This window comes from Ochotona princeps, chromosome 23, assembly GCF_030435755.1.
Source record: "Ochotona princeps isolate mOchPri1 chromosome 23, mOchPri1.hap1, whole genome shotgun sequence".
In the NCBI taxonomy this organism is placed as follows: Eukaryota; Metazoa; Chordata; class Mammalia; order Lagomorpha; family Ochotonidae; genus Ochotona; species Ochotona princeps.
Genome location: NC_080854.1, coordinates 21,244,161 through 21,263,188, shown reverse-complemented (window position 1 = coordinate 21,263,188; position 19,028 = coordinate 21,244,161). Strand labels below are relative to the sequence as shown.

The 19,028-nt window shown below is 37.2% G+C and overlaps 1 protein-coding gene across 1 annotated transcript in view; it reads left to right on the top strand.

The window, feature by feature from the left end:
• Positions 1-19,028, top strand: part of WDR70 (WD repeat domain 70) — a 226,324-nt gene that overhangs the window by 119,013 nt on the left and 88,283 nt on the right. The window contains exon 11 of the mRNA XM_058680126.1: positions 1,346-1,520. Within this exon, the coding sequence (XP_058536109.1) occupies positions 1,346-1,520 (175 nt within the window). The remainder of the gene's footprint in view (positions 1-1,345; positions 1,521-19,028) is intronic.

The window sequence follows — 19,028 nt, the reverse complement described above, 5'->3', positions numbered from 1 at the left end:
GCCATCCCCTTTAAATCAATTTCTGAAGATTTCCTCTGGAAGTTGATTTGAGGATATTCTTCTCCCCTATTAATATTTGCAGTGAATGCTGTACTGTGTATTGCTTTAGCAGAACAGTGTTACTTTTGAGACATTGTATTCACATATTTATATTAGAAAATATTTGTAGTACCCTTTATGATTTTTGTTTGCCACATGGATCATTTAGAAATATATTGCCTTAATTCTAAATATTATGAAATATATTTCTAGATATTATTGCTTATTAGTTTTTGATAGTGTATGCACCTTGTATGGTTTCAGCCTTTTTTCTTAATGGTCTAGGTTGGTCTATCTTGATGTATATTCTCTGTGCACGTGAAAGTAATGTAAATCCAGTTGCTGTGCAAGAACATCAGCTCAAGTCAGGTGATATTCTGTTTCAGGTGTCCTATGTGCTTACTGATTGAGGAAGTTGATGCATATTCTTTTCTAACAGTTTCTGCAAGTCTTGAGCTATGTGGATGTATGCCTTTTTTCCATCAAATTTACTCTTGTATTTTGAAAGTCTGTAATGAGAGGCATATGCATTTAGAGTTGTTATGTATCTTGACCAACTGAGTCTTGATTATTATGTAATTTTACTTTTTGACTCTGATTATGTTCTTGTTTTGAAGTCTTGTCTGATGTTGATGTAGTTTTTATATTGTTTGCAGCTTACTCTTTTTCCTTTCTTCTGTTTTAACTTGTTTCAATCAGTGAAGAAAACAAATAACCTGCGAGAATATGTACCTATTTTTTTTTTAAGGTTTATTTATTTGAAAAGCAGAGTTAAAGCACAGAGAGAGAGAGAGACTCTTCCGTCTGCTGGTTCAGTTCCCAGATGAGTACAATAGCTAGTAACTGGAGCTAGACCTGTCCCATATGGGATGCTGGCACAGCAGTGCACCTGCCCCTACTGACATATTTATGACATGCTGTATTTGGGTTTTGCTTCCATTCAAACACATCCAAAATTTTTTCCCTCTAATTGAAGCTTTAAATTATTTTCAGTTGAAGTAATTATTAGATTGAATTTTCTTGTAAATATTGCAGGTTACAGTTTTACTGATCTAGACATAGTTAAGAAGAAATTGGAAATCACCACTTGAGAGGGTCTGAGCTAGTAACTGATAGATTTGAAGTAAATGGCTCACATGATTTCTGCTGGTAACCTCATCTATAAATGGTAAATGTTTCATGGAGCATGTCTTGTTTTATCTTTTAGTGATTTTTAGATATGTGTATTAAAAAGACAAGGCACTGCTTATGGAGTCTTCCCTGTTTTAAAATCCTCCTTTGTAAATGAGCATCTCTTTCTTTTTAGGACTGTAAGGCTATGGGAAGTTGAAAATCCAAAGAAGCAGAAAAGTGTGTTTAAACCACGGACAGTGCAGGGTAAAAAAGTGATTCCCACGACTTGCACATATAGTAGAGATGGAAACCTTGTCGCAGCTGCCTGCCAGAATGGAAGCATCCAGATCTGGGATCGAAATCTGACTGTAAGTCAAGGGCATTTAAATCTTTCTTAGGAGACCTTATAAAGACAAACATCGCTTTAAAATATTATGAAGGTCAATTTCCTGAGTTTAGGCCTAATTTAAACTTCAGTGTTAGTTGATCAAACATTGGAACTTTTGCAGTAAACAACATTTCAGTGAGCATTCCATCTCAGTATTTTCCAAGGTGTCTTACATGTTACTTTTAAAATGAATTTTCTCTCCTGGCATAAAATTTAAAAATCACAGTACAGTTTATTATGTAACATCTCCATTTTTTTTGAAAGTAAAGGGTTTGACAGTATTATCAAAGAAGCCTAAGCAGAAAGCTAGAAAATACTCTTTAAAAGATACAAGAGAATGAATAGTCCAGGATGATACATTTGTATAGTAATCCAAATAATATTTTAATATTCTGTGACATTCCACTTGAATAGCTTCTAGGTTTTTCTTATACAGTTCTAGTTCATAAATCAGATATGTGAATTTTAGACTTGGAAGGGGCATAGATATAGTGCATATGAAAAACCTTTGACTCATTCTGTAAATTACTCTGTGCTTTAAAAGGGGCTTTATTTATGTTTCAGTGGTAACATGAGAAAGTTTGACTCTCGGTTATCACTGTTCATGTTTATACAAATGACATAATTTGGATTTTTTATTCTAGCAAAAAACTGGTCAAGTTATTAGTTCAGTAAGTATTTACTGGCTATGTACTATATGCCAGGCATTGTTCATGGCTTTGGGAATACTTAGCAAAAATTCCTGCCCTCAGAGAGTTTACATTCTAGTTTGTTTTCTCAAGTCATAAAAATTATATTCTTTTCAGCTTTGTTAATAGAACATTAACATCTAGAAAACCAGCTGTCTTTTCAGGCAGATGAGTTAAAATCAGTTGTGTTGGAATAAGGTAGACAGTAATGGTGGGGTAGTGTGGGGGAATCCATGCTGATAATGCTGGAAATATCTATGGCATTTTCTGTTTGTCAGATCTTTTTATTTCTGTTTTCATCTCCTCTGTAAACCCCATAAAGCTTCATAACAGCACAGAGATTTTAAAACTCCTTTGAATTGTAAACTGAGTTTTTACCAAGCAATAAATTTTTTAGTAGCTGGCTTTCATCGTCTCTGGGTGCTGTTGATTCAAATGTAGAAATTCTAAAATACACAATTTTCTTGTGTTGCTTTAGTAGTAATATTTTAATGTAGGGTGTATGCACGTGCCTTTGTTTTAGAACCGTATGCTTTTAAACAGTTTAATATGGTTTTTGAAGGTTAACCTTGCACTTGTCTTGAAATATGAGTATCTCTTTCTGATACTTTATTTTGTGAAAAATAGACATGTGACTACTTAAACCATTTTAGTAATTACACTTCAGTCTTTGATCTCATTTTGTTAGAACTTAATAACACATCAATGTGTGCCTTATTATTTCCATTCCTCTTTGTTATATTTATATTTTAAATATTTTTTGTTTGTATGTTAATTTATATCAAATGAAAACAAATCAGATTTAGAAGAAAAAGTTAGCAACAGGAAATACAACTTGATATGAAAACAAATGAAAAAGTTTAACTCTTTTTTCAATAAAAATTTGATCACAGGTAAACATTAGAACTGAAATAAGAAAGCCTTTGAACAGTAGTTAAAAACAATTTTTAAATTTAGTTGCCAAAGAATCACATGGCAGATAATGGTTAATGCATGCCTTGTGATGATTAAGTTATTACAGTTGCCAGGTGTGGCCATAGAATTGTCATTAGACCAACTTAAATCTTTGCGAATGTCATGTACCTCTATTAAAGATGAATCCTGAAGGATTATGCTGGCCAGTGTACTAGATAGTAGCTACATTTGACCATTTCAGTTTATTAAAGTAAAACACAGTTAATCTTTCAGTTCCTCACTGAAATACCCAACAATTTCATGTAATGACTACTTAATGAAAAGCACAGATATAAAACATGTCTTTCAAGTATTATTGGAGTGATGGTGTTTTTTTGTTTTGTTTTGTTTTGTTTTGCCAAGGGTTCCTTTCCTTCACAGAATAATGCCCTGCTTTTCAGGGTGAGAAAGACCCCTTCGAGAGGCTTCTGCAAGTCCACACTGCCTCACTGTCTCCCTACTCAGTACTCACCAGTATAATTATTTTAGAAATAACAAGGGGGGCAGTTCCTAATTGGAGTAAAGTGAGGGAGGAGCAGAACAGTGGGAGAAGACATTGGAGAAGTAACAGTGTGCACCTGGTCCAGGGCTTATGCTCCTGTTAAACTCTTCACTCTGCAACTTTTCTTCCACATGTTCTTACGACTTTTCCCCTTTCCTAGTTCTTTGAGAGCAAGTTTCCTCTTCTCATCAAGGCTTCTCTGACCACATTGTTTAAAATTGCAGCCTTCTCCCCTCCAATTACACTCTCTGCTCCTCTTGTTTTCATTTGCCATGTTGAACCCCAACTGACATGCTGTTTTTGTGTTTTTATTGGCTGTTTCTCTCCAGTGTAATATTGGCTCCAAGAGGGAAATAAATGTCTGTTTTTGCTCACTAATGTAGTCCTATAACAAAACATACTGCCTAGTACATAGTAGATTTGCAGTGACTATTTTTTGAATGAATTAGTGAATACCTGTATTCCAATAAAGGTAGCATAAAATGAGATGGCCAATTCCTTTCTAAGAAGCCATTACAAAATAATAAGATTCATGAAACGATTCTGAGTTTGTGAAAAGATGCAATCAGTGTGTGTGTGTGTGTGTAAACATGTTCATGTGCATTAATCTTGGTGGTTAGAGGAAATATTTTAAGACAAGTTTTGCTCTCCTTAATTTTTTTGTTTTTTTAAAGATTTATTTATTTTTATTGGAAAGTCAGAGAAAGACAGAGAAAGATCTGCCATCTGCTGATTCACTCCCCAAGTGGCTGCAGTGGCCAGAGCTGACCCAATCCGAATCCAGGAGCCAGGAGCTTCCTCTGGGTTTCCCAAACAGGTACAGGGTCCCAAAGTCTTGGGACGTCCTCTACTGCTTTCCCAGTCTACAAGAAGGGAACTGGAAGGGAAGTGGAGCAGCCAGAACATGAACCAGCATCTGCTTGGAATCCCAGAGCTTGCAAGGCAAAGATTCAGCCATTGAGCCATTGCTCCCGGCCCTCTCTTATCAGTCTTAATGATGTCTAAATGCACTACAGATTTTCAATTACCTTAATAATAGGTGAATTTTTAAGAACTATTTTTGTGTCTTGTTAAAGTATAATTTCTGGCTTTTAAAGTAATTTAACATGTAAAGTCTTATGAATATCTGATAGCTTCTTCTGTTCATGTAAAAAACTTTCAAATTTAATTTTTGGGCTTACTCTGCTCAAAACAATTTTGTTGTTTTATAATAGCTATCGGTAAGTCAGACTCTTTACTAAAACGATTTGTTGTATTTACTCTGCAGTCATTTTATAGGCTGAACTCTTGTCACTCAAATGGTGACCCATGCTATCCATGGAGCTCTTCCTTCCCAGACACAGTGATAGGAGGGAGTAATATTTCAGCTGTGATTTGGCTCTAAGCACTACCAATGTAACCCATCCTTGATTTGAGTATATCCTGCTGTCCTTTGACCAGCAACCCTTGCCCATATCTTAGGGCTGACACTTTGAAAATTCACTACACACCACAAAACTTTAACACTTACGTTCCAAGCCTACCGATACCACAGGGACATTTGTCTAGGTCAGTGACATGTCGGTTCCTTTACTCTCAGCCATGCCAAGAAATGCATCAGAGAATGCGGAGGCTAGGACTGGCAGTCATACCAAGAGATTAACTTCTCAACAACACACCCGTGGTGAGTAAGAGAACAGGCACAAAAGAGAGAATATAGGAGATAGTCACCAGTAATAGGTTTGATTCAGCCCACCACAAATGTTAAATGTCTCTAACTGTTGTCAGATAACCAGTGTTAAAGATGTGGTTTATGTCCTTCTGTACCTTTTCTCTTCTTTCTTGCATGTTTACAAAGATATAGGTTAAAAATGTCAACTTAACTTATACAGATAATTTGCAGTCCATTCTTTGGATAGCAAAATCGAGCCTTGTAAATGAATTTATACAACTTTTTTTTTTTTATAATCTATTTTATTGTGTTGTTGACAATCTTTACATAGTTATATACAACTTTTAATTTGTAATTTTTTTCAAAATTTCTTTAAATAGAATCATAATTTTATATGGCATGGAATATGTGGTTTTTTAAAGAATTTTTATTTTCAAACTTTTAATTTTTACTATTTTGTCTATTGCCTCTCTTCTCCACCCTTACCATCAAATAATTACCTGGTATGTCTCTTTCTGTGCTCTTCTCCACATCTGTGTATCTGTGTCTTTCAACCTATAAAACGTTTCATATAGGATTTTGGAGTATCAGCCACCTTGCTAAGAACCACACAAAAGAAAGTTAATTTGTTAAAAAAAAATTTAGAGAATAATCTACAACATAATTCATGACCACATGGTAACTTGGGCTGTGCCCCAAATGCAGAAGAGTTAAGTAAGATGGAGGCCAGGCTGGCAATCAGAGTCTGGGCCCCTGGGAAGTGTACAGTTTGAATAAGCAACAGGATTAATGGGGATTGCAGAATGATAATGTTGATATTTTACTTAACGAAGCAGAACAGTGCTGTTCTGCATAAAAAGTTACACTGAAAAGGCTCCTTTGAGATTCAGTCTTTTAAAAGCAGCAGCAAGCCAATTTGATATGATGATAAGTACCAAAAATAAAAATAAGGCAGAATAAAAGACTGTTCTGGGGAGAAAATAGCCCTTGAGTACCTCACTTCTCTCTGTTGGATGCCATCCGCTATGCATTTATTCTGTTAAAGATACTTTTCAAGATTTGGAAACTTGTTTTTTCAGTGTTTTCTGTTAAATTTTCATAATGTAGTTCTGATTTTTCTTTCATACCTCAAACTCATTCAAGCTAAATTCTCACAGTTGTTTTTTTTTTTTTTTTCTGTTTTCTCTAGTTACTTTTGTTTAATGGGTATTATTGTAAATCCTTTTTGGGGGGTATTCTTAGAAAGCTGTTATAGCCACAGTTTTCACTTTTAGGGAGGTTCAGTAAGTATGTGTTTTAACATTGACCATTAGTGAGAAGAAAGAATTTCATAAAGAAGGGTTCTTCTTTTCTTTCTTTCTTTCTTTTTTTTTTTTTTTTAAGATTTATTTGAAAGACAGTGTTACATGCAGAGAGGAAGACATGGGGGCAGGAGGTGGGGAGAGGGAGAGAGAGGAGAGAGAGAGAGAGAGAGAGAGAGAGAGAGAACACACAAACTGGTTTATTTTGCAAATTCCTGTTTTCGCCTGTCCAACTTTTAGAAGAATAAAGTGGTCTGTCTCTGAAAAATACAAAGAACAATGTTAAAAATTCAAACATTTTTGTGTTTTCGATAGGCCTAATAATGGGAGTCTAGAAAACCATGCATGTACAGCCAGAAGTCTGCATAGAGCTGTATGCTTCTGTAGCATATTTTATAAACAATGCATGAGACACATGATTACTTTATTCCTTATATGCAACTTTATGAGAGTCTGTCCTCAGTTTCCTATGTACTTTGTGTCTCACTTTCTGTATATATGAAATAAGACCTCGTCGGGTTATTAGGAGACTGATTTTGGGCAATGTATTTAAAACAGTCAGGCCATAACACACTGCTCCTTACCATCTGTTGCACTGACCCCTTTTGCTTCGTAGGTCCTAGCCTGCTTACAGTTTTTGCAGAAAGGTGAAGTTAGATCTCAGGATACTGTTTATTAACTCTGTCTGTAGAAGTCTTAGGAATCCAGTTGCACAGATTTCTTGGTACTAGAAATATGGATTAGGAAGGTGACAACATAGGTCCCTTGTTACCACAGGCATCCACGGAAATTAATAAGAAATAAATTAAAATGCTATGGACCTGAAATTTAATTATGTCTGAGAAGATACTTGAATTTTAATTATTTTTTATGGATATTCAAGAGAAAACAGCTCAGAGTGACCATCTTTTTAGTATTATTCACTGCCATGATTTTCAATTATTACTTTTCAGGAAGATATTTCATTGATTCAAAACACAAATAACTATCATAACTGCAAAATCACTTGCAGACTCTACACTTAAATTTCTGTCAGTTATTTTAATGAAAGCTCTTAACTTTTAATGATGTTGTTCTGGTTAACATTTGTCAAATGAAAAAAACCCTCACTTTTGGGAAAGTTATATGAAAAAGTTCTCATTAAATAGATAGTTTTTAACTTTGTGATTTGAGGTCAAGGATAATATAATAATTGAATTAAAGCTTTTGGCTAAACAGAATAGGTTAAACTCTTTCATTTAATCCTGTTCCCTCTGTAAACTTCACTGAAATAATAGGAAAGGCATTTTTAAAAGCATAATTCTGTATTGATGAAGAGAATCAGGGAGAAGATGACAGCAGAGAGATGACAAAAGTCAGGATACATTTGGAAGCTGTAAACCAGATACATAAATGGTAACTGACTTAGCCAGCTGGAGAAAGCTTACCCGTCATGTGGGTAATCTGTGAGTGAGTGAGTGAGAGAGAGAGAAAGAGAGAGACAGAGAGAGACAAGCGTGAGCTGGTTTATCTTGGAAATCCCTGCTCTTCCATGTGCATCCAGACCACAGGTCTTTCCTCACCAGTAAAGAGCAAAATGGTACTTGTACAGGGAGTCTGTTAGAGAGGCTTTGTATTCCAGGTAAAGCTGAGATGGGTGAAAACTTTCATATAAAGCTGTCCTTCCTCCTGTCCTCCCTTTTCCATTGTCAGAGTAATTATCATCTTCACAATACTTACTTTTATCCAGATAATATGTCCTTTTTTATTTTTACTGGAATATCAGATTTATAAATAGATGAAAAAAGAGAGAGAATGATCTTCTGTCTGCTGATTCACTCCCTAAATGGTAGCAACAACCAGAGCTGAGCTGATCCAAATCCAGGAGCCAGGAGCCTCTTCTGGATCTCCTAAGTGGGTGCAGAGCCCCAAGGCTTTGGGCCATCCTCCACTTCTTTTCCAGACCACAAGCAGAGAGCAGAATGGGAAGTGGAACAGCCAGGAGACGAACTGGCACCCATATGGGATCCTGGTGGATACAAGGGGAGGATTTAACCACTAGGCTACTGTGTCAGGCCCTATCCAGATAATATTTTAAACACGTTTTATGTACTGTTTCACTTAATCTTTATATCAAACCTGTGATGTCAGTATTGTTATTATTTTATAAATGAGGAGACCCAGCTGCAGATTTTAAATTGCCTAGGAGCTACAGTGGCATAACCAGGACTCAGTCCCGGTAGCCTGTCTCCAAAGCCTATACCAGGGATTATAAATCTGCCACCAAGGAGCCAGATGTAGCCCACTACTTGATTTTGTATGGTCTATAAGCGAAGAAAGATTTTTGTATTTTTAAATGATTGTGTTATTTTTCTGTAGGGTAGAAGGAGAGAGAAAAAAGGGGAAGGAGGATGTAGGAAATAGAAGACATTTTTAAGGGAACAAAAGCCTCTATGATTAATATTCTGAGAGAGGAAAGAGAGAATGATGCAAACTAAGAAACTAAGAATAATACCAAAAAAAAGTAATCAAGTGAGAGGTCTTGGAAAATAGAAACAGCAGGGAAGTAAAGTCCATAGGAACATTGGTATCTTCTAGAAATTAAATGTGGCCAAGGAAAACTAGCAGATAGACTAAAAAAGGCAATGAGTGGAAAAGCTATGAGAGTTAAAGGGTCAAGCCCAGTAATTGTTTACAAAGTTCTGAAAAAAAAAAAGTATAGAGGAAAAAAGATGGACTAAGGTGAGGCATAGTTAAGTAAGTCCCTGCCCTGAGAAAGTCTCAGAACTGGAAAACAGTGACTGTCCAGATGGGAAGGGATACCAGGAATATAGACAGGATGCTAAAATTTGGCCAAGAAAAACTATAATAGGAACCATACAAGAATAATGCAGTCTTGTAATTTAGAATGTTGATGAGACAGTTACTTGAATGTAAGACCATGGACTCTTAGCTCAATAGGAAGGACAGCAAAGAGCAGTCAGGGATGACAGTGGGAAAGGAGAGAATCCTCTTGTTCCTTCCATCAGGGTCATCCCACTTCAGGACCACCACAAGGAAAAGAGAGATATGAAGGCGAAATGTTAGTATTTTGAGGCTTTATCAGGAGTCATTCTTCAAAACAATTTTGTAGTTTTAAAATATGTCGTAAGACTCATAAATTAAATTTTGAGTGTCTTCCCCACCCCCGGCATTTCCCTCCTTTACAGTCTCATTCTTTGAAATGGTCTCTTGATGCCAGTTTTCCTCCTGTCCTAAACAAGGGACAACACTGCCTTTCTGTTCTTAGCCTGCTTCCCTGGCTGTGTTTCCTGCTGGCTCCATACATGGTCAAGGATGTCATCCTTCTCAGTCTTCTATAGAGGGGATGAACTTCTGAATTCTAGTCATCATTACTTTTATAGTGATTGCTGACTGGCCGTGTTCCTCTTTGTTCTGTCCTAAACAGTCTTCACTACAATGGTATCCTTGACTACTTGTGGAGTGTGTTTACTCAGAATGCCACTACAGCTTTTTAGTTTATATCCTTTTCCGAACTTTGAGTATTCCTCATTTTGTATATAGTTAGAAAAACTCTTTTAAAGCCTGTTTTTTGAGCTAAGCTTCCACCTACAACCTTGGCATCCCATGTGGGTGCTGGTTTGTGCGCCAGCTGCTCCGCCTCCTGATCTAGCTCCACGCTTATGGTCCGGGAAAGCAGGGAAGAATAACCCAAGGCCTTGAGCTCCTCCGCCATTGTGGGAGACACAGAAGGAGCTCTTGACTTCCAGTTCAGACCAGCTCAGTTCTGGCCATTGGGGCCATCTGGAAGTGAACCAATGAATGGAAGATGTCTCTCTCTCTCTCTCTCTCTTTTTTTTTCTCTTTGTCTCTCTTTCTTACTGTGACTTTAGGTAAAAAATAATTTAAAAAAACCATTGTTCCTTATTGTATATGATTTATACTTATTTATAGAGTACAGTGTTGTAATTTGATTTATGTGTACAGTGTATAATAATTGAATTCAGGTAATTAGCTACTTTTCCTTTCAAGTACTGCCAGTTACATGTAAAACATTTTATTTTTTTTTCATTTTTTTATCATATTTTTGACAATCTTCACATAGTTAATTAGGGTAAAAAGGTTCAAGGGCTATAGGAAAGTGGATAAGACTATTATTTCCATATTGTTTCCTTCATGTATCTGAGGTAAAGGGGGATATTGAGGGAGAAGCCCCACCCAGTTTCCCACCCACCCCAGGTCCCAGATGTGGGCCATGCTCCGAGATTCTTGCTCAGGTGATTTTGATAGTTCACCAGTTATGAATTGCTGCCAATTTTGCCACTCTGAGCACGATGAGGTCGTTGAAGAATCCACTGATTGACATAGTCCATCATAGAGTCTCCGTTTGCCCAGTATTAAAACCTTCTTTTAAAAATCAGACTAGGTGATACTTTGTTTCCTTATAATTGTCCTCTCATTTACCCTTGTTCATTTTCCCTATACCTCTATGTCATGTTAGGATGTCTAACATCCTATATTGAAATGCCTGAGGATGACACCTGACTTAACTCCTGACTGCAGCTTCCTGTCAGTGTGTACCCTGGGAGGCTGCAGAAATGGCTCAAATAATCGTGTCCCTGAAACCCACATGGGAGACTTGGATTTGCTTCCTGGCTTCTGGCTTTGGCCTCAGCTGGGAGCTATTGCAAGCACTTTAAGAGTGAATTTCTGTCTGTCCTTCCCTTTAACAGCGCTTCCCTTCCAAATAAATAAGCAATTAGATGTTTTACCTTAAATTCTCTTCTTTCTAATAAGTTGAGAGTGTTTTGTCATGCTTTGGCCCACGAGGACAATCAGTTTGCTCAGGCAACAGATTTGTTAGTGATGTGACATTGACTGAAACTGTTATATAGGTGGTGGTGGTTTAGTTCAAATAGTGAAAGTACAGCTGTCCAGGCCATTTCACCAATCTGTAGCTCATGGAACTCCAGGCTAATTTCTTTTTTTCTTTTTTTTAAAGATTCATTTATTTTTATTGCAAAGTCAGATATACAGAGAGGAGGAGAGACAGAGAGGAAGATCTTCTGTCCGATGATTTATTCCCCAGGTGAACGCAACAGCCGGTGCTGTGCCAATCTGAAGCCAGGAGCCAGGAACTTCCTCCAGGTCTCCCACGCGGGTGCAGTGTTCCAAGGCTTTGGGCCGTCCTCGACTGCTTTCCCAGGCCACAAGCAGGGAGCTGGATGGGAAGTGGGGCTGCCAGGATTAGAACCGGCACCCATATTGGATCCCAGCACGTATAAGGCGAGAACTTTAACCACTACGCTATGGTGCAGGTCCCAAACTACCTTCTTTCTGGTCATCAGTTACCAGGTCTGGTCACATCTCAGGCCTTTGTACTTGGTAGCTCTGCTGCATATATGCATTTTCTATTGCTTTTCCGCGGGCATGGCTGCTAACTTCTCATTCTGTCCTTTGGTGAAATGTCATCTCAAAACACCACAAGGGCTGTAGTAGCAGAGAGAGAGGGTATGAAGACTGAAGGACCAAACTGCCAAACTAGAATAGTGCCCATGTGTTCTCCCTGTCCTGGTATCTGCCCCATTGCTTTGCTGTATGTCTTCCTAACATATAACTTAAAATTGTGTAACAATTTTGTTTTATTTTTTATTTTTATGTTATCACCTATTAAGCTTTTTAAAAAAATCTTGTTTGCCGTTTCCCTAAGCCTAAGATGACATTGCGTACCAATAAATGTTTGTTGAATAATGAACACTGTTAGAGCATCATAGGTCTAATCTTAAATTGGTTTTTACTTATCTTATTTCTAAGTATAATGTTACTATTCATCACATTTTATTGTCATCAAGTAAGTATATTGAAATAGATTTTTTGGTTCATTATGTAGTGGTGCCTATTTGCATGGATAATGTTTTCAACCTATCATTCTCCAGTGACTAGGTTTTAAAGCCTATAATATTAACAATCAGTAATATTGTTGAATACTTATTTTGTCCCAGAGACTTCCACTTGTGTTTCATATACATGTTCACGTGGCTCTCAGGACAGTACCAGGAAGCAGGTACTACCATTAACCACATATTTTAGATGAGAGAACTAAAGTAGTATAATGAAAGGTTTAACAACCTGTCCATAGTCATGCAGCCAGAGAGTTAAGAAGCCAGAATTCTCTCTCAAAAATCTGCCCCAACAGCTGTGCATTGCATAGCTTTATGGCTTAGATGTGCATGACCACAATGGAAATGTTCTAAAACTGTGATCCTGTTTGTAAAATGTGAATTTAGTGACTTCAGCTAGATGACTTTCACTGTTGCAAATCATACTTCGATAAAGATGTCTAAAAAAAGTGAAATTATATCTATCCTTTGTAAAAAAAAGAAAGTTTTGAAAGATATATTTTACCTGAAAGTCAGAATTATAGACATAGGGAGAGACACAGAAAGAATCTTCCATCTTACGGTTTACTCTCCAAATGGCCACAACAGCCACAGCTGGGTTGGTTCAAAGCCAGGAACGAGGAGGTTTCTGAGTTTCCCTAATGGGTACAGGAACCAAGTACTTGGGTCCTCCTCTGCTGGCATTAGCAGGGACCTGCATTGAAAGTGGAGCAGCTGGGACTTGAGCCAGCAGTCATATGGGATATCAGTGCCTCAGGCAGAGAATTAGATTGCTACACTGTATGGGCTGCTATGTCTATTTTTCTTTTTTTTCCTAAAAATTTATTTATTTTTATTAAAAGTCATATTTACAGAGAGAATGAAAGACCGAGAGAAAGATCTTCCATCCGCTGGTTCACTCCCCAAGTGGCTGCAATGGCTGTGGCTGAGCTGAGCTGAAGCCAGGAGCCAGGAGCTTCTTCTAGGTCTTTCATGGAGGTGTAGGGTCCCAAGGCTTTTGGCTGTCCTCTACTGCCCTCCCAGGCCTCCAGCTAGGGAGCTGAATGGGAAGTGAAGTAGCTAGGACACAGACTGGCATCCATGTGGCATCATTGCACTTTCAAGGCAAGGACTTTATTTACTAGGTTACCATGCTAGGCCCCTCTTTCATCTATTCTCATTGTTAGGAGAATTATATTGTTTTCAAAATTGTATTTACAATGGAATTTTTAAATCCTTGAAATATGGGATTAGGTAGGCAATAATTTCTACTGCCTAAATTGACAAAGTTTCCGTCAGTGCTGTGAGCTCTTGGGCAAGAAGGATGTTTTCCTTTTTTTACTTTGCATGCATTGGTATGTGAATCATACAAAGTAGGAGATTGATAAGAATTTTTAGATTAAATTATAACAGCTTAATTTATCTGCAGCCTAAATTTACCTGCAGGTTGCTTTCATACTCTAATTTTGACATGTAGAGTTTGTGCAGTATCCTTAAAAAGGGAAAATTATACACTGTCTACATGCATAGATATTAGCAAGTAGAAAGGATGAAATGTAAATGTAATCACTCACTGATGAAACTGTGTGAAGATAAATTAAAATTCAGTTAACACAAGTGTTTATAAAGATGTTAAAAATGCATTCTTAATTTTAACTCATATAAAGCTAGATGAATTAAAATTTCATGCTATGATAGGAGTACAAAACATATGAATATTTATTGAAGTGTGTTGACAGGATGGGTAAAATGGAAATCAGTCTTAAACCAAAAGTTCCAGTTTAAATATCTGAATGAAAGTTTCTATTATAGAGTGTAAACATGACAAGTACAACAGTTAGTCTAATTTTTATTTATTTTCACTGTATTGAAAGTGGCTATGTAGAATCAAGAAAGTAATATAATTCTGATTTGTCACTGTTTGTTAACTGGAATTTAACCAAAATTTAAAGATCAGAATGAACTATTTATTGCAAAATGTGAGATATTTTTATTTGCCTTGCGCATAGTCATAATTAGAAACAGTCATTTGATAAGTATTTTCAGTTTCATTACATTATGTATCTGAAACATGGGTCATGATGATTTCTGAAATCCTGGGTCCAAGCCTTGTCCTTTTTAATGACATGCAAATGAAGGTAACTTTGCTTTTTTTTTCTGATTTTAAGAGGAAGCCATGCTTATTTGCACAGTATTCATCTAAATATAGGAAAGCATATGAGCAAAATAAGTTACCTGTAACTATACCCTCCATAGATGAATATGTCACGGTTTTCTGTACTCTCCATATAGGATGCATTCGCCTTGCATATGCGTTGTATGTTTGTTTGTATAGGTGTTTTGTTTGCTTGCTTGTTTTTGAAAGGGTGACAGAAAGAAAGGGAAGGAAGAGAGAGAACAGAAGAGGGTGAAAGAGAAAGAAAGCAAGCTTCCTTCCAACTGATAGTTCACTTCCCAAAATATCTACAGCAGCCAGGGCGGTCTGGGCTAAAGCTATGTACCTAGAACTTCATCTGAGTCCCTCATATGCATGCAAGAACCCAAACACTTGAGCCATCTTCTGCTACTTTCCCAGGCACATGAGCAGGGAGTTGAAGCAGAAGTAGAACTGCCAGGACTCAAACTGGTTCTGATATGGATGCCACAGTTGGCACGTTACGGCTTAACCCTCTGCACCACATTGCTGAACCCAAGGGTTTTAGTAGTGTTTGTATTTAGCACACTTCTTCTCTACCTGTTTTCAAATAGATTGAGAAATAAGACTAATCACTAAAAGATAGCAGATGAAAACCAAGTTTACTTTTATTACATATAGAAAGGGAGAATTAAGGTCAGGAGTTCCTGCTGACTAATTGCTAGAATAGCACAGATTTGTCCGCCCAGTGTAAACCAAGATTGACTTAGCCACCCTGCCCCAGAAAGTCTTAGGACATTGAGGAGCAGAAGAGAATGTCTAAGAAGTTTGCACCCAAGGGGAAAGTGGAAGTAAAGCATTTTCAGTTGTTCTTTCCACTTTCACAAATCAGTACAAAGAGTGAATGAGAGAGGTTGGAGTGAGAGGATATCAGACCACACACAGGAGCTGGTTAGGTATGGAAAAGAGTTGGGTACTTTCTGAAGCCATTCAATGGATTTTAGAAGAGGAATGCTTTGATCCATGCTTCATGTTTCAAGTAGTCATCCTGGCTCTTCTGCATGGAGGGTACCTATGTATGTAGAGAAGTGGAAGCAGCTAGACTTCTTTGGGTTCATTTCAGACATCCAGGCAATTTCCTGGATGAGCATAGTGATGGTAGAATGTGATGTGTAGATCCTGAGGATGGTTTTGAAGAAGCTAGAGTTGACTAATGGCGTTTAATGTAAAACTCACTCTTGCACAGTATTCATAATTATGCCCTTTAAAGTAGTTGTGTACTGACATAAAACAGAATTAAATTTGGGGAATGATTGCATTTCATCATTCCCATATGGTACCTGCTTTTTTAATGATAAGAAGGTTTTTTGGGATTTGAGAATTTAGAGGTTGTGAAACGTGGAAGCCTGCTTTGATTTTGTTATTTTTTGAGCTAATTTTGAGCAATTTTATGTTTATTCATATCTTTTTTTTTTATATTTATTATTTAACTTCAGTAATTACATTGTATTATGTGACACAATTACATAGATACTTGGGTTCTCCCCACCCCTCCCCAAACCCTCCCACCATGGTGGATTCCTCCACCTTGTTGCATAACCACAGCTCAAGTTCAGTTGAGATTCCCCCATTGCAAGCGTATACCAAGCATAGAGTCCAGCATCTTATTGTCCAGTCAAGTCCAACGGCTTCTTAGGTATACCCTCTCTGGTCTGAAGACAGAGCCAGCAGAGCATCATCCCAGTCAATTGAAAGCTCCAACATACCATCAGCACAAATTTACATCATTATGGAATTAATTGACATAGTAATGAGTAACCAATATGGTAAAAGTAAATGCGAGTTCTTAACCACCTTCTGTGACCACCTCATTGACATTTCAATTTTAGTTTATACACAACATATAACATACATAACATAACATGTTATACATAACATCATATCATCTTAAATTAAGGCAAACATGTGGTATTTAACCTTTTGGGATTGGCTCATTTCCCTTAGCATTATGGTTTCCAGTTTGGCCCATTTGGCCACAAAGAACTGCATTTTGTTTTTTTTAATAGCTGAGTAGTATTCCATGGAGTCAAAACAAACAAGCCACTCAAGAAATGTGCACGGGAAATGGGCAAACACTTCACAAAGGAACAAACCCAAATGGCAAATAAACATATGAAAAAATGCTCAAGTTCCCTGGCAATAAGGGAAATCCAAATTAAAACATCAATGAGGTACCACCTAACACCAGTAAGACTGGCCCACATGAATAAAAGCACCAACAACACTTGTTGGCGAGGTTGCGGGGAAAAGGGAACCCTACTCCACTGCTGGTGGGGCTGCAGGCTGGTACAGCCTCTATGGAAATCAGTATGGAGAATATTCAAACAACTCAAATTCAACATACCGTATGATCCAGCAATAGCACTCCTAGGAATATATCCAGAACACTTGTTTTATGAGAAACCAACATGCACTCCTATGCTCATAGCAGCACAATCAGTAATTGCAAAAACATGGAAGCAACCAAAATGTCCATCAACAGAGGATTGGATAAGAAAGCTATGGTTCATCTACTCCATGGAATACTACTCAGCTATTCATATCTTTTATCAACTGGCAGTTGGAGAAAGTACTCTTTAGTTCTCAAAAACAACAACAAAAGACTTGATATCATGACACATGTACAGAGTCCTCTGCAGTTGTCCCGATAGGACTGTTAGGTCGTCTAAAATGGTCAGACTCTGTGCAGGGTACTATAGTCTCTAGAAAGCCTATATAAGGGATGCCTCTCTGTAGTAGAGATACTTCCTGGGCCATGTTTCTCAGCTTCAGGACAGCTATGATTTATTTTGTAAGCTGATGAGGCCAAACATTACTGCTTTAACCATTATAAACAAAATAGTAAATGTTAAATGTTCATTTAATAGAGCCACTAGTAGGGCTTTTATATACAGAAAGTAAAGCCCGAGCCAAAAATGTGAAACAGTCCTGTGGTCTGTGTGCATTCCTTTTTAACCTACTCTTTGATTCATTGCAACTGGAGAAGTGATGCAATCAGTGATAATTTGAGCTTGCAAACCAAAGGGCACTGCAGTAGGTCCTGTCTGTATTGTTTTCCTTTACTAATTTCCCAAACTTTAATACCTGACCACATTTTCTCTCAGAACCTTTCTTTATATGTTAGATACGTGAAAACTCTAGATATTAGTGTTATCAGTTTTCGTCTTCATCAGTTTTTTTTTGTGGCTTTCAGCTCTGTCTTGAAAAATCATACAAGGATCAAACTTTAATTAAGACTCATTTTTAAAGTTACTGCCAAAATTTCTTTATAGTAACTTGCAGAAAGAATTATTTTCACTCTGAGTGATCTGGTAAGAAGTATTCCTTTGTGGGGAAGGTCTGTCGTGGGTGTGAAAACAGTCTAGCTGCACTATGCTCATGAGGAAGGTGAAGAAGGAGCTAGTCACTATCCTCGTCTGATGGTGACCCTGTTTTGTTTTGTTTTGTTTCTTTCCTGAAGAATAATTCTTGCACCTCTCTATTTGAAAATATACACACTTGTCTTGCAATACTATATATTTTTAACTAGAAGAAATTGAGTTTTATTTGGGACAGACTATACACATATCTTGGCACACACAGAGACATAAAAAACTGAAAAAGTTCACCATAACATTTCCTAATCTTGCAACGTGCAGTGAACACCGATATTTCCTTCATTCTATTCTTCTGTTTTTAAATGTTGATCATAATCTGCTGAATTGATTTTATTACCTATTAATGAGTTAAAATCCAGACTTTGAAAAACATTTCTTAAGCATTCCCCCAAGTATAATTCAGTCTTCCCAGCAGCCTTGTTTAGTGTGTATTCAAACCATAGCTAAAGCCTCTTGACGTAGAAAATAGAAGTTGAACTGAAGAATCCATGATAGAAGCAATGGTCTAAGGCACTGAGTGAGCAGAGGTCATCATGGAGGCAGCAGGTGCTTGAGTGGTGAGGGAAGAGGAGGAGCTGCAGATGTTTGTAACAGGAGGTAGATGAATGCAACATCTTTCTCCTGCCTTGGGACTTTGGCCTAAACTTTTGAAGAAATCTGATACGTGTATTCTAACCACCAGAAATCTGTGATTAGAATACACTACTGCGTTGCTGGTGTCTTGAAAAGCTACCAAATCAGTATACAAGACTCTACCTACTAGCTTCATATAGTTTACCTCATCTGTCTTGATTCAATTCAGTTGCTCTAAGACAGTCTGTTTCTTCGACATCACTTGTCTGCACACACAGCTGACGTTAATTCTTGACATGTCTGTATGTCTCCATCTGGTTCACTTGATTGACAAAAATGACTTATATAACATCTAAGTACTTTTTAAAGATTGAGCTATAATTCACATA